We start from the raw sequence: 14,321 nt of genomic DNA, 5'->3' as shown, positions 1-14,321 counted from the left end.
TTCATTAATCCGCTTTTCATTTGCCCTACTGTAATCCGGTATTTTATGAGGTTGAATATTTCCATGAAAATATTTATTTATGTATGTGAAATAAATTTAATTTTCTATTTTAGAGACATATTTTAACAGCAGTGTTTTTATCCTAATAGCTCTAAATATCTACTCCAAAATTGTGCACTGAATGCGCCAGTTCAAAGTTTCTTTGACCATCTTAGTCCGACGTTGAATTAACAAGATAATACACTTTAAGAATCAGATTTCGATGTTTGGCCTCATCCGACTTATAATTATGCCATTATCTGTGAAAACAAATGAAGATCGAAGAAGCTGGTAATAATGGATAAAACATGCAATAATTATTTTTAGTGCACGGAACAGTATCAGCATTTGTCAAGCCGTTCTCATCATCCCTGAATTTATTTTTAATGAACATGACAAAAAAACTTGAAGCCAAAACAGTTCACTAATTTATGCTTCTGATGACTGTTATGGTGTGAACGATATGAAATTTATAATTTTAAACGAATAATAGTAATTTTTCGTCATGCTATTTTTAATGCATTTGTTTACAGTTGTTTTAAAAAAGAAAAAAAAAAAAGTTATGTGGAATGTGCGTCGTACTTATTACCCAATATAGGCTAAACAGATTTATGCTGTTGGTGTATTTCCGAATTCGGAATTTTTTTTAAGGCAAGGTTAATTTGTAGACACACAAAACTTTTTCATTTATTTGTTTTCAGCAAAAATTAATTGCCGAGGTTGTTGTTAGAACCAGTCTGCATTGCTCCAATACAGCAATACACCGCGGAAGTTTGATTCTTTTTAAGTTTTTTTTAAGTTTGATTTTTTTAAGTTTGATTTTCAAGTTTGATTCTTTTTAAGAAAAAAAAAGTTTGATTTTTTTTAAGTTTTTTAAGTTTCTTTTTAAGTTTGATTTTTCTTTTTATTAAATCATTTCGGACTTCCTCACCAAACATTTATAAAGTTTACACTTTTAAATGCTTCAGTTTGAAGTAAAAGATCCATCAGCAATATCGACACTGTCTTCTATGTGTACATTTAAATCCTATGTAAATTCTAAATCATTGCTTAGCCATCTTATTTGAAACAGTTAGCATGCAATGATTAACATTCTATCTCTTGTACTCTTTTCTAGTTTGTTTCATACATGAGAAATACTTTCAAATATGTTAGCTATCGAACTTTTTTGCTGTTTTTATTGCTGTAATGAATCTGTTGGTGGCTTGATTTTTTTAGGAGGAATAAGTACTTCATCACATTTTCGCTTCCGTTCCTGGCAGAGAATGCTCCATGTAACTGATCTCACAACGATCTGTTTATTGACTTTGATCATCTTAACAGTGTCCACACCACCTCAACGAGATATTTTTGAAAAAAGTCATGTGAGTCATGATGCTCGACAATGTTCAAAATGATTCGCATTTAAATTACTTCCTAGTTTCCCTCTCTAACTGTACACTTTCTTGATTTTTTCATCAAAAATTAAGATAGTTACGAAGTTTTCAGATTATGCAAACAGATATTGAAAAGGGCATAGAAGTACTGAACGACAATCTTCATGCAGGTATTTTGATACAGGTTGTTTTTGATAATTCAAGTCCTCTGATGGGACTAAGATTTCCGTCAAAAATATATTATCTTAAATATGCATTGTAAATTGGTTTCTAAACCTTGGCGTTGCGTAGAAATGAATTTTTCTTTTTTTTTTTTTTGTGATAAACTGAAAGTATGGGAAACGAAAAATGAACTCCACAATCATCCCATAGACTTCGTTATGTTGAACCTCTTGGTATACTTATTGTATTTCCTTAAAGAATCGTTTGTAAGTGAAAAATAATTCTAGAACATTTAACTGAAGCTCCCTATTTGCACTTCACCAAAACACCAAAAGAAATTGAAATAGCTGAGGGAGACGAACTTGTGTTGAAATGTGAAGCGATTGGCATCCCACCACCAGTCATCGAATGGTTTTCTTTATTGCATTTGCCAGTCAAATCTCTTGTTATTGTGTTTTTGAAAATTAAGAATAAATTGACTGTGCTACCTTTACTTGTAAGGTTATCAATGTACTCAGTTTTGATTAGCTAAATTAACGACTTTTTACCCGAAGCATTCTCAGAGATTCCTATTAACTACAGCAGTATGAGGAGTTGATTATGATCGTTTCTATCAAAGCCGCGTTTAAAACACAGGTCCACATCTCAAACAATGCTTATTTTATTCGAGTGAACTTTATTTTCAGATATATTTTTCAGTTTTTGAAAGTGACTATTAGAAAAACTGGAAGCAAATCAGTATTGAGAAGTAGGCTTGGAATATTTCATTACTCTTTTTGAATGAAGCCTATTTTATAACATATCTTGCAGGGCACATAACGGTAGTGTGATCCATGCCGCAGATGGAAGTAATGCTGCAGAAAAATTGCATAATGCTGGTCTAAGTACCATACAGTATGGTGCAACTGCATCCAAGGTGGTCGTTCCATGCATTCAAACCAAAGATACAGCTGAATACAAATGTTTAGCTAGCAATGGCCATCAAAAACTGGAAAGTACAACGACTGTTGTTGTTGGCAAGTTTCAACACTTCCGTATAACATTTGCTTGTAATTCCTTACCTTCATTACTATTTGTTCAAATTTCTGTACTTTTATCAAACTATAAGCAGAGCAGTCAAGTAGTATCCTCAGCTTTCACTGTCCACGAAACTTTCAGAAGACAACGCAAAATGCCTGCATAAACATTCACCGCCCATAATAAACATGTGGACAGATGGTCGTTTCGAAAGATCTGGTGCAACAGTACAGCTGTTCTGTAGAGTTAATGGAACTCCGCAACCAAATATCACTTGGTACAATGAGGAAAATTGTAAACTCGACGACGTTAAGAAATACAAAGTAAATGTAATTAAATAAAAACATATAAAAATTGAACCAAGCCTTGGTTGAATAGATGATAAGTATTTTGAATATGGCTGTTAAACAACATCTCAAAAATTCACCAATATTTCAGATATTGTCAAGTGGAGATTTGATTATCTATGATACACAGTGGGAAGACTTGGGAGTATACATTTGCATTGCTAGTAATGAGTACGGCCAAGATCGAATCATGGCATTCTTTTACCCTACTGAACCGTAACTTCTTGTCCACGAATCACCTAATTTTATTGCTCCAAAGATGTTTATTTGACTTGTTATTTGAAAATCTCTCCTTACAAAGAAGATTTAGCGTCTTCGTTTTAGATAAGGTAAGATTGCAAAATCAAGCATTTGCACACATCAATGAATGTTTATATTTCAGCTAAGTCAAGAATTTTCTTGCAAATTAACAGACATGAAATACCAGATAAAATAACAGTTACAGTTGAACTTGTTATGAAGTCAGTTATTCAAGTCAATTTTTGAGTTCTTCCATTCTCAACTGTAAAACAGAATTTGTAAACGATAATATGACTTTGCATATCTGTTTGCAGTATGCGTTAAGCGTGACAAGAACTATTGATAGCTCGCTGAAAGCAACAAACAAAAAATTTTGTAATATTATCTTGAAGATAAATACAAAAGTGAAGGGGAAATTGCATTTTTTCTCCTCCTCATTCTTCTGGAAAAACTTTCTGTGTATCAAGTATACTTTCGGATTACTGCTAGTCATACTCTCATCTGTAATACTACATCGTAATTTTTTCTAAGGGAAAGAAGTCCTTAATTTCTCAGTATTTATCTGTTTAAAGAAGTGGTGTTACCAAAAGCATGGACAGCAAAAAAACAAAAAGTGGGTATACAAATAGCATATGGTATTACCATTAGCAAAATTAGATAATCCGTGAATTAAAAACCAATTACTTAGCAAATGAAACTCGATGATACCACCACATTTTATTTATTCATTGATCTATTGCATTTTATTTCGAACTCATGAAGTAATATTCTCCCACACCAACCGGTAGAAATGATCTCGCTCTGTAATTAATCTTAATCTTGGTCCAGGTTATTTCCTCAACGTACACCTCGACTTATCAGGAACAATTCGTTTATATCAGAAACTCTCATTCGTGCGGTTGGCAGAGATATGCAAAAAACCAGTTTTGCGCTATTGTAGATCTCCAGTATACACATATTTTCCTCTTTACTCCTTACTGTATTCATTATTATCTGCAAAATTCTTCGATAATATACATATTTTAAACCAACTAAAAATTTGAAATTTTTTTTACATAAATTTCTTTAGAGTGATGGGTGAAGCATAATTTTCTCGACAATAGTGATCTTCTGCGCTAGTCATGATACTTCATCCGATTAGCATAGCAGCGTAATCTCATCAAATATATTTGACTTCCATATGTGTTCAGATTTCAAATTATCTGGTCAAACTTATTATTTCCTTCGACAATGCTGTACTCATTATCCGTTTATCCACCGTAATTTTGTTTTATATTCTTGCTGTAATCTCACTGCAATATAACCAAAATGTTGCTGTATAATAATTTAAATCTAACTTGTTCCATCATTTCACCATTTGATTTTGTTAAATTGATTATATTCCGTATAGTCTTTATGTTCTCTTATCTAAATAACATAGATGCAAAAGTGTCCAGCAATTTATAATTAAATTAGTAGCAAATAAAGTTAAAAAGAGTTGCATTTTGTAGCACACTGCGTTTTTTAACAGCAACAAGAGAAAATTTTGGGCTTACTGGATGAAAATTTCGAGTTTTGCATGAGAAACCTAAAACAGTGTTTATGTCTGGGGACATTATAGAGCAGTATAATCTGGCAATCACACTATAAACGTCAAATCTATAACACTAAATGGCCGCATAATCCTAATAAAAGAAATAACTTAATTTGAAGGCATAAATAAATGGAGTCATTAAAAGCGATATACCAATTGTACAACCACCACCTGCTGGACGAATACTGACAGGTTTGTGAAAATTGTGAACATCTCTGCTAAGCACTTTTAGTAACTATTTATGGTCACACATAAAAATTTGATGCTAAACAGTTCGGAAAAACACTTCAAATATTCTGTTAACACATAAAGAAGAGACAATTGTTTCTTACGAACCGTTTTATATTAGCCAAAATGATTTATAGAGAAAAATAAGGCAACATACTAGAGATTTATATTGGTATGGTACAAAACATTTTATGGACCAAAATGTCGGGAAAGGATTAAGATTGACAAAGTATTCAGTGAGTGATGACAAATATGAATATTTTCATGGTTCGTATGACCTCTCAAGGAAAAAGTTCAATTTTGCATATATTTTTCATGAATGTTCCATTCTGTTATGTCTTGTTCTTAATGTTTCTTAGGCTTGGGAAAAAAAAGAAAGAAAAAACTGATAAAGATTTCAAGAAACCATGCATGGTAACAATAATGAATACAACAGCCGAACTTTAACTTCGACAAACTTCGACAAGTTTGGCTTACAAGTCGTTACTTCGTTAACTGGGGATAAACTTCGACAAGTTTGGCTTACAAGCCGTTACTTCGTTGACTGGGCCCAAACTCTAAAAATTGAAGTTTTTGTTTATTTTTCACTGTTTTCCATGATTTCGTAAAGAACTAAATTAAAAGACTTAAAATTATTACTGTGCTGTTTGCGAAATTCATTCAACTTTCATTCAAACATTCAAACTTCAAGTTGGAATTCATTCAGCTCTGGCTAACGGCTAAAGTAGTCTGAAGTGATAAGTAGAAATGAACACCAGTAAAATTATAATCACAAATTCATATTTCGTCAACAAACCCAAAATAATTTCTAAGGAAAAAAAGATCAATGTTAAACTCCTGGCACGCCAAAAAAGATTTTAAACAATAATATTCAATTTATTGCTTTCAATATTATTAAAAGTCTTCATTCATGGATGACTGGAGAAAAAAAACCCACTCTTTTTAGAGTGGATTTCAAGTTCTGTGATATTTTTCTGTAATTTTTAAAGTCCATTCTTTAGTTAGGTTATTAGTAGTGTAAATGAGCTAGTGGAAACTATCCTGTAAGTTGAAGTTTGGAGATTTCCAAATAAACCGTTTACCTACTTTCTCCTTCTTTTCGTGTTCCACTTTTGCCAACTCTAGCTGTTTCGTTTCCGGCTTTACAATGATTTTTGAACTGATTTGATTTATGAACGTTTTTGGAATCTTTGTTACACGGCATATATTTGTATCTGAATTATGAATTTATTTATATATTTGGATTTTAATTGGAAAAATGAAAAATTTTCGTGCTTTGGGTTTCCTACTGAATTATCATGTTGAATTAAAAACTAGAACATTAACATTTTATATTACTAGGTCCACAGCTGTTCAAAAGTATCCAGGTGTCCAGACACACTTAAGCTCTTTGGATGGCTGACCGCTTTGCCTCGATTGCCATTCGTTGTTTATTAAATTTCTAATGGATTTTGAATGTAAGTTGACAGTTAGATTCGCTTGATGACGTTGATCAACTCTCCACTTATTTGCCGTTTTTGAATTTTGCCCAGCGCAACTGCGCACCATTATAATTTGCACCGAGGTCTGAAAATTCTTCCTTCACATCCTAGTTAAAACCTACGCCATTAAAGTCGCCAGGTTTCTACAAGTCAGTTCGTCAAAAGATACTTATTGTAATTCTGGTTTAAATTTTGGTATAAATAGTGAGCAAATAGCGATTTCTTGCCTTCAATTATTCAAAATTTCTTTATAGCTTTGAAATCAATTACCCTTCACGGGCATGATCCTGGTTTCCAATCTTATGAATACGTTTACTGCCCACACAGAGATGCATTTTTGCTTGTTAGGATTTGACAAATCACGATTTTTGAAGTAAATGGAATAACCACTCCAATATCATTAAATTATACCAAAGCCTCAGTAGCACACAAGTTAAAATGTTTGTTAGTACGATTCATTGATATGTACCTTATGGATTTTGTTGAGCAAGTAGAAGCGGATTTGTTTATGGTTAACTTCTTTTTGAACGTTATCACTCTATCGGCTATGTTAACAGTTATTTTGTATGCAGCATGATTCAAAACAGGACAACACAAAATATATTAGAAACATATGCTTTTGAAAGAAAAAAGAACAACGTCACTGCTGGGATAAAGCAAAAAAAAAGTTCTTGTGACCGAATATAAACTGGTGATACATAACTGATGATTCATGCAAGTATTTTACAAAATTTATCCCTCTTCTTCCTCTTCGTCTCCTTCTTCTTCCTGCAATTCAAGCAATAGTATTTGCCCGTAACTGTTTTTTGATATGAGATTTTAAACCTTTTTCAATGAACTTTCACGGAATTATCACGAAACGTTTTAAGTTTTCATCTGGGCTCTCTTCAGTTATATATGTGGAAAGAGGGAAGGAAGTCATGTTATGATGTACATAGTCAAGTTTCTCTGTTCAAAGACTATAGCGCTGCTGTATGTAGGATTTTGAAGAAATGAAGTAAAAATAGAGAATGAAATGAGTTTTCCAAAGTTTTCCGGACAATAAAGTTATTGAAATGTTTCGAGAGAACTGTCAATAAATGGAAGGGAGCTTTTAAGGAGTAACTCATAAATAGGGTAGAAAACCCAGAACAGGAATAATTATACTAAACAATTTAGAAAATGAGATTTGATAAAGCAAGATAAGTGGACAAATGAACGTGACACATTTCTGTAAAACCATACCTGTTCGCCAAATTCATCGTCCCCATCTTCTGGCTCCTAAAATTGGTATACAATGTCTTTGAGAAGCAATTTAAAAAAGCACTGTAAAATAAATTAAATGCGAAAATTGCATACATCCGCTTTGTCATCGGAGAGAATCATTTTCTCGTAAACAGTTGGTGGTGGTGGAACATTCGGAAAACATGGATATGCAGTTTTCTGGAAGCAAACGTCGTTTAAAACATAATAAACGTGGACAAGTGCATAGTCATACATAATGAACAGGTATGTTAAGAACATTGCAGAAAGTGTTTATAAATGAAAATTACAATGAACCAAAATAGAACAAAAATTTTGCTAAATTAATGAATGTCATAATTCACGACAGCCGCATGCAGTGATAGCAAACTATTAGTGAATAAGAACGAAACACAGAATTATAAAACATGATTAACTGAAAAGTACATTCTCAAACATAGCCCTGCGTTCTGTGAAATTTCTTCGGTCGATTTGTCGATCGTATTTGCTCACTATCGATACTTTTGGCTAAAATGTAATGAAAATGAACTGTGAAGAAAGGTTTGCTTCAGCCGCCAATAATCTACTATTCATAAGCTTGTATGCCAACATTTTATATGAGAAAATGAAAATTAATGCAAAATTCTTTCTATTGATGTGAAAGAGTTTTCTGAAATGGTTGAGATTGTTGCAATCGGTGCAGTTAGTAATGCAGCTGAAGCAAACAGTAAGAAAAAAACCCTGTTACATCAGCAGTGACTTCTGATTTCGCTGGAGTTGGTATAGATCTGATCGCTAAAATAGCACTTTTAGAAGATGATATGACAGATCTCTGTAAGAACAATAATCTCTGAAATTATTGTTTAGAGTCTATAATCTCACTTGCACAAACACTGAAAAACAGTTAGTGTCATAGAAAAAGAAAGCTGTTTACAGCTCAGTTTCCATTGTTTTTCCTATTTTTTTCGCAATTTCTTATATTACTCCGGAAAAATACAAAGCAGTAACCGGATGTCTGGAATTCGTATCAGCTGGATCAAGTCCTTTTTTGAGTGCTTTATTACGCGCCACTTGACGTTGACGTTCGTTTAGCTCACGTAGCTGAAATAAATTTACATTTTTATGTTAAATCAGCATTGTATGAACATATTGGTTCTGCGGCCGAGCTTTATGTAGACGACCGTAACAAACAAAACCAACTGGAAATTTTTTTTATTGGATATAAAACATACAGAAAAATGAACTTAACTTTTTTTTTACAAAAACCATGTAAAAGAGTGGCTCAAATTATGCTAAATATAAATGTAATTACGTCGTATTCTTGTCGTTCATGTCGCTTTTCTAAATCATATTTATCGGCTTCCAGCTTACAGATGCGTTGGTGTAATTGACGTATTTTTTCACGTAACTCTGTCGGCGCAACTTTTCCAAATTCAATGATACGCTTCACAGATAGCAAATAATTACGCTTTGCTTCTTCTTGTTGTACTTTGGTCATACTCATTTCCTGTTTGGCCTGAAAACAATTTCCCTTTACACATGAAGATGATGAATCCGTCCGTTTTTACAATTCAAAAAATAAAGCGTTAGGAAAGCAATACTGGTGGCAAAAACTCAGATAACATATAGATTATGCATATTCACTGATCACATAATGTGAGGCAGTAAGTTGCGTTTCTCGGTATATATCATTACTTATACAAATCTTAGTGTGTTTCTTTGACTATGAACCGGTTTCTCAAGTTCAAATACTAGAAAAATCAATTTATGAATCCAGGAAAATACAAATACCTTTATTTTTTTTATATGCTAAACCTGTAAATATACCTGAACGATGTTACCGAATTTATTGGCTTTGTCGGATTTTTGAGGAATAACAAAATTACGTCCCGTCTGTCCCGCAGCTGTATTCACAAATTGTGATAATAACACTCGTTGGCGTTTTCGTTTTTCGTCCTCCTTTTTACGTTTCTCTGCTTCAATCTTAGTTTTGCGCTCCTCCTAAAATGTAAATTTCGTTCCACAAGTTGATAATTCGATATTTATTCAAATTCCATGTATTTGGCTTAGCTGTTTAAAACTACGTCAACCTATCATATTCTCGGTCTCAATAGTCAGCGTTAAAGGAAGTAAGAACGAACCTCTTCCTGCTTCCTTCTTTCTTCTTCTTGTTCAAATCTTTCTTGAAACTGTCGCTCTTCCTCTTCTCGTTCAAGTTTTCTTCGCTCCTTCTTTTCTTTCAACTTTCTCAATTCTTCTTCTTCCCGTTCACGTTCAACTCGACGTTTTTCTTCATATTTTTGTAACTTTACAGTTTCCTCTTCCATCTGACGTCTTTTTGCCACCTAGAAAATATTTCATCCTTATTTTTTGGAATCAGTAGTTCCGCTCAAAACTTTCAAATGTCAGCCTATCGAAATTTGAGGAACAACGGTGTAAAAAATTATTTGATGAACTAATTTTTAATATTACAATTAAGCAGAAAGCAAATACCATCATGGCTTTCTCCGCTTCGGTCATATCCTTTTCATCCTTCTCAGTGCAAATCTGCGATGATAACCGTCTGAAACAAATTTTGTAACTTAGCTGGAAGGAATGAAAGAAGTGGCACTACTAAAAGAACAACAAAAAGTTGATTGTCATTTTACGTTTTTTTTTTTTTTCTGTAGGCCTGCATGTAGCTTTGTCCATATCACTAGGTACAGCTGCTGTACTGAATACTTGGACGGACACCTGCTACAAATTATTTTCACAATATATTTCCAACTGAGCACTTTAGCTTTTGAATAACGAGGATAAAAGGTACGTGAGCATTTGCTTCTCTTCCTGCTCATCACCATCAATTCCATGTTTCTTATTCACTTCAACGACCGATATCGTTTCCACTTCCTCCTCTTCTTCTGTACTACAATAAAAAGTTTGTTAAGTTTGCGACTTCCTAGAGTATAGAATTTCTTGAATTTAAGGGATTAACTATAGACATAAAATAAAAGAAAGTAAGTCTATCAAGTGTATACCGTTGTATCCGACGCCACTTTGGTACCCAAGGTTTCTTTGGTGCTGATTGTGTTATAGCACCACGCGGCTTGCTTTTTTGTATGGTGGCGCGATCGACACGTTTTAATGTAACACCAAACTGATTGCTCGGTGAATGCTGCTGCAAACTGCTCGCGATGGTTGTGCCACTATCGTTTGACAAAATATTTTTAAGTCGTGGAGTCATAACTGACAAATGATTTGCGGTAACGTGACGCAATACAGCAGTAGCAGGGACGGGTGTGGACAAAGTGACAGCAACATCGATGGGTGCTGGCGTACGAGTACGAATGAAGTGGGGTATTGGTAATGCAGTGGATAAAGTTCCGTGGCGCAGTTTTGGTGGATTCCGTATGATACCTGCTGTTTGTTTTCGTTCGTCATACACATTCCAAACTGGAATTTTGGCTTGAGGTTTGGGGATACGTTGAGTACGTCTGTATGCATTAATTAGTTCTCTGTCTAAAATATCGCCATTCCATTCTGCAGTTGTTCCGCCACCGTGATATCTTTCGTTTTCTGTAGATGTAGGAGGCGTCTCTGTTGGTCGATCCTTCGAGTCCTTGTCCAGTTTCTTTTCAGATACCTTTTTATTTGCTTTGTTCTTTACCAGTGATGAAATTGAGGAGCTCTGTCCCGAAGAAGTTCCTAGGCATGTTGTCCTTGTATCGGATAACTTCACTGGGTCATCGTTGATCCTGTGAACGAAGGAAGTACTTGGTTCCAGTCTTATACCGGCTCTATTAAAATTGATACGTCTCAGATGTTCCCGTGCTCGGCATATATCGATATCAGCATTGTGTTCGAATTCTGTTATCGTGTTATTTTCAGTTCTAGTGATCGGTCGAAGTATTTCCTGATAGTAATTGCTTGTTACTGTGGTGTAATTTTGTAACGCTTTTAGAGATTTCTTCAGTTCAAGGCACTCATTTTTTCTCAATACTGATGGGTCGTCCGCTTCCACCAGTCCTTCATGCTGGTACTTCTTGTTATTTACCATCTGTTTAATCATCACTAGTTTGGTGATCCTTATTTTGTGCAATCTCACTGGTACTGTCATTGCCGTTTCTAATTGAGGTAATTTTGACTGTAGACTGAAATTTTTCGAAACAGTTACCTGTTTACCACTAGTAGAAGTTTTTCGTGCTTGATTTGATGTTATTTTATTCGTATGTGATACTGAAAACAAACTAGCGCTTTCTTGTGGTGCTTTTAGTTCCTTTGTAGATTCCTTTTTCGGAATCGGAAATTTGGAATGTTTCTTGGTTTTATTCAGATCTACAACATCTTTTTTGATTTCTGTCATATTATCCTTGCTCTCGACTATTTCATCTTTCTTTCGGGCTACTATAATTTTGTTCGTCTTTTCCATATTCTGCAACTCTGACAGATCAAAGGGCAGCTTTCTGGTCTTCGCAAGCAAGTAAGGATGCTCCGAATTACCTTGGTTGCATTTCAATTTCCGTTCCTTTTCTATCTTGTTCGGAAATTTTTTACCGCCGACGGTTATATTTTTTTGTTTAATAGTTGCACAACGTGTTATTGGTAAGGAGATTTTCGTTTTATCGTTGCAGCAAGGTTTATTTATGAAACAACAGCACACATCCACTGTCTCATATTTCGGCTTCGATAAAAAGGCATTGTGCTTCTTGCCTGTTTCTCGCTCAATAAATTTTGCAGTGTTCGATTCTCGATTTGACATTAATGTCAACTGTTCGAGTGCTGTTTTCGCCTTCATTTTGTGGTCTTGATCTAGTCTTTTATTTTGAGTGAGGAAATTTTCGCTTGATTTCGCCAATATATTTACTTGATTCTTGTTTTTGGCTCCTTCCGTTCGGTCGCCAGCCATTTGTCGTCCTTCATTACAGCTTTTCTTTGAATTTCTTGTTGCATCGGAATTTATCGTTACCTCTTTTTTTTCAAGCCTTATCTTCACATTCATACATAGCCAGCAGTACTGCGGCCTCCTGATTATCACTTTCAAGTACACGTTCTTATGCTTCTTTGCCTTTACGATATCAACTTTTATCGATGTTACGGGAGCTCTTTCTTGCTTTATGGATGGTGATAAATCTGTAACCATGAAATTTCGGGAACTTGGTTCTCGTAATTTTGGAATGCTCCTTAGATCGTTTTCTGAATCGGCATCCATTGACAACCCAGAATCAGACACGTTTGATGTGCAACGCTGATGAGAAGCCTCTAAAGTATTCAAGCTTCCAGCGTTTTTGGATACCACTGGATCAGAAACAACCATTGTGTTTCGTTCCTCAGTTTTTGGTTCTCGATTCATTTTCTGGTACCAGTTACGCAAATAGTCATTTTCATCATCGGGTATCAAACCCCGCGATTTAAGCAGCTCATCAACGACCTGATGAGCTTGAAGAAGACGTTTCATGTACTCTTGTCCAGATACTGCTCCTTCTTGTGAGTTCCGATGTCCACTTCTACTCTGTTCACTGGAAGTTTTATGTGGTATTTCTGCCACTGATAATTCATAGTTAAAACTGTCCGCTTGCTTCACATGACCTGGTTGAACTCTCATGGTACCATATTCATGGTTAACAAAGCTAGTAAAGCTATTTTGTCCCATATTGGCAGGCTTCACTGAAAACGGTGCTATGAAACTTTTTGCTGCGTAACCCCGGTTCTTTGTATCCATAAAACTAGACTGTGGTATGTTTGAAGTTATATCGAAAGTTGTTTGTTCACTGATTGGGAACCGTTTTAAGTTGTTTTCCACATGCAGTGATTTAACATCATACGACCTGTAGCGAACCAAGTAATTCCCCGACCCATCGGAACTACTCAATTTCTGTTCCATGTGATCGTTTGCTGTAGTTTGACCGTAATTGTATATTTGAGTAGAATAGCTGCCTTTCTTAGGCATGTTGAAATTAACATTTGTGCTTATATATGGTGCAGTAGTTCCAATTTTTCGGGATGGAACCTTCTCGTGCCTTATAGTAGATCCTGCAACTGGACTACCTGTATGTCCATAAAGAGAAAGAAAACATCCGGAAGAGTAAGCCTGTTTTGAAGTGATATTGTCGTTAGCACTGATGTTATTTACGGGTTTGGTAGTGTTGTGCATGGAAGTACCACAAGCTGAGGGAGTTGAAGTAACTGCTCCAAGCCCGTCAAATATACGTTGTATAGGTGGAACGGGATTATCAAGTGATGGTGAGCCTCTTGAATACCGTGACCCATGACTATTTGAAGTGGGATCAGCAGAATTTACATGTATTTTGCAAGCATTAGAAACTGTAAGAGAAATGATTTGATACATGCGATGACCCTGAATATGAACCGGGCTAATATAATGCCAGATACTATCATCTGGCTCAGGACTGCTCTTACATAGACAATTGCAACGGTGTGTAGTGGACATGTATCGAAGGTATCAAGGCAGATCGCATTATCGTTGCACTTGGTAGACTTCTGGATCCAAAATAAATTGTTCTATATTAATATATGGGACAAATAGAACATCCAGAAAACAACTTAATTCCAGATATCAGTTAAATGCACTTACTATTGTTCCTCTTCGTCGGACATCTTGTTTTATTCTATTTGCAGTAATGGAGGGTAGCGTGAAACA

The 14,321-nt window shown here is 34.8% G+C and overlaps 3 protein-coding genes across 3 annotated transcripts; 1 reads left to right on the top strand and 2 right to left on the bottom strand.

Annotated features, from left to right (window-relative positions):
* Nucleotides 1–1,530: 1,530 nt before the first annotated feature.
* LOAG_06635 (immunoglobulin I-set domain-containing protein) lies at nucleotides 1,531–3,161 on the top strand (the record flags this gene model as incomplete). The annotated part of the gene is made up of 5 exons (XM_003142168.2): nucleotides 1,531–1,585; nucleotides 1,865–1,988; nucleotides 2,388–2,572; nucleotides 2,736–2,917; nucleotides 3,033–3,161. 5 exons carry the CDS (start codon nucleotides 1,531–1,533, stop codon nucleotides 3,159–3,161), a joined length of 675 nt encoding a protein of 224 aa, XP_003142216.2.
* A 2,899-nt stretch (nucleotides 3,162–6,060) lies between these two features.
* LOAG_06633 (hypothetical protein) lies at nucleotides 6,061–6,626 on the bottom strand (the record flags this gene model as incomplete). Its single annotated transcript, XM_003142167.2, has 2 exons — nucleotides 6,364–6,626; nucleotides 6,061–6,196 (listed from the first exon to the last, which is right to left on the bottom strand). Exons 1-2 carry the CDS (start codon nucleotides 6,528–6,530, stop codon nucleotides 6,061–6,063), a joined length of 303 nt encoding a protein of 100 aa, XP_003142215.2. The 5' UTR covers nucleotides 6,531–6,626.
* Nucleotides 6,627–7,195: 569 nt separating this feature from the next.
* LOAG_06631 (troponin) lies at nucleotides 7,196–14,111 on the bottom strand (the record flags this gene model as incomplete). Its single annotated transcript, XM_020447193.1, has 11 exons — nucleotides 7,196–7,231; nucleotides 7,688–7,723; nucleotides 7,802–7,885; nucleotides 8,132–8,212; nucleotides 8,693–8,785; nucleotides 8,997–9,200; nucleotides 9,512–9,685; nucleotides 9,826–10,029; nucleotides 10,178–10,247; nucleotides 10,491–10,589; nucleotides 10,702–14,111. The coding sequence occupies 11 exons, from the start codon at nucleotides 14,109–14,111 to the stop codon at nucleotides 7,196–7,198; spliced, it is 4,491 nt and encodes a 1,496-aa protein (XP_020302551.1).
* Between the last annotated feature and the right edge of the window lie 210 nt (nucleotides 14,112–14,321).

The sequence above is a fragment of the Loa loa genome (genome assembly GCF_000183805.2).
Source record: "Loa loa unplaced genomic scaffold supercont3.28, whole genome shotgun sequence".
In the NCBI taxonomy this organism is placed as follows: Eukaryota; Metazoa; Nematoda; class Chromadorea; order Rhabditida; family Onchocercidae; genus Loa; species Loa loa.
This window is presented reverse-complemented; position numbering and strand designations above follow the sequence as displayed.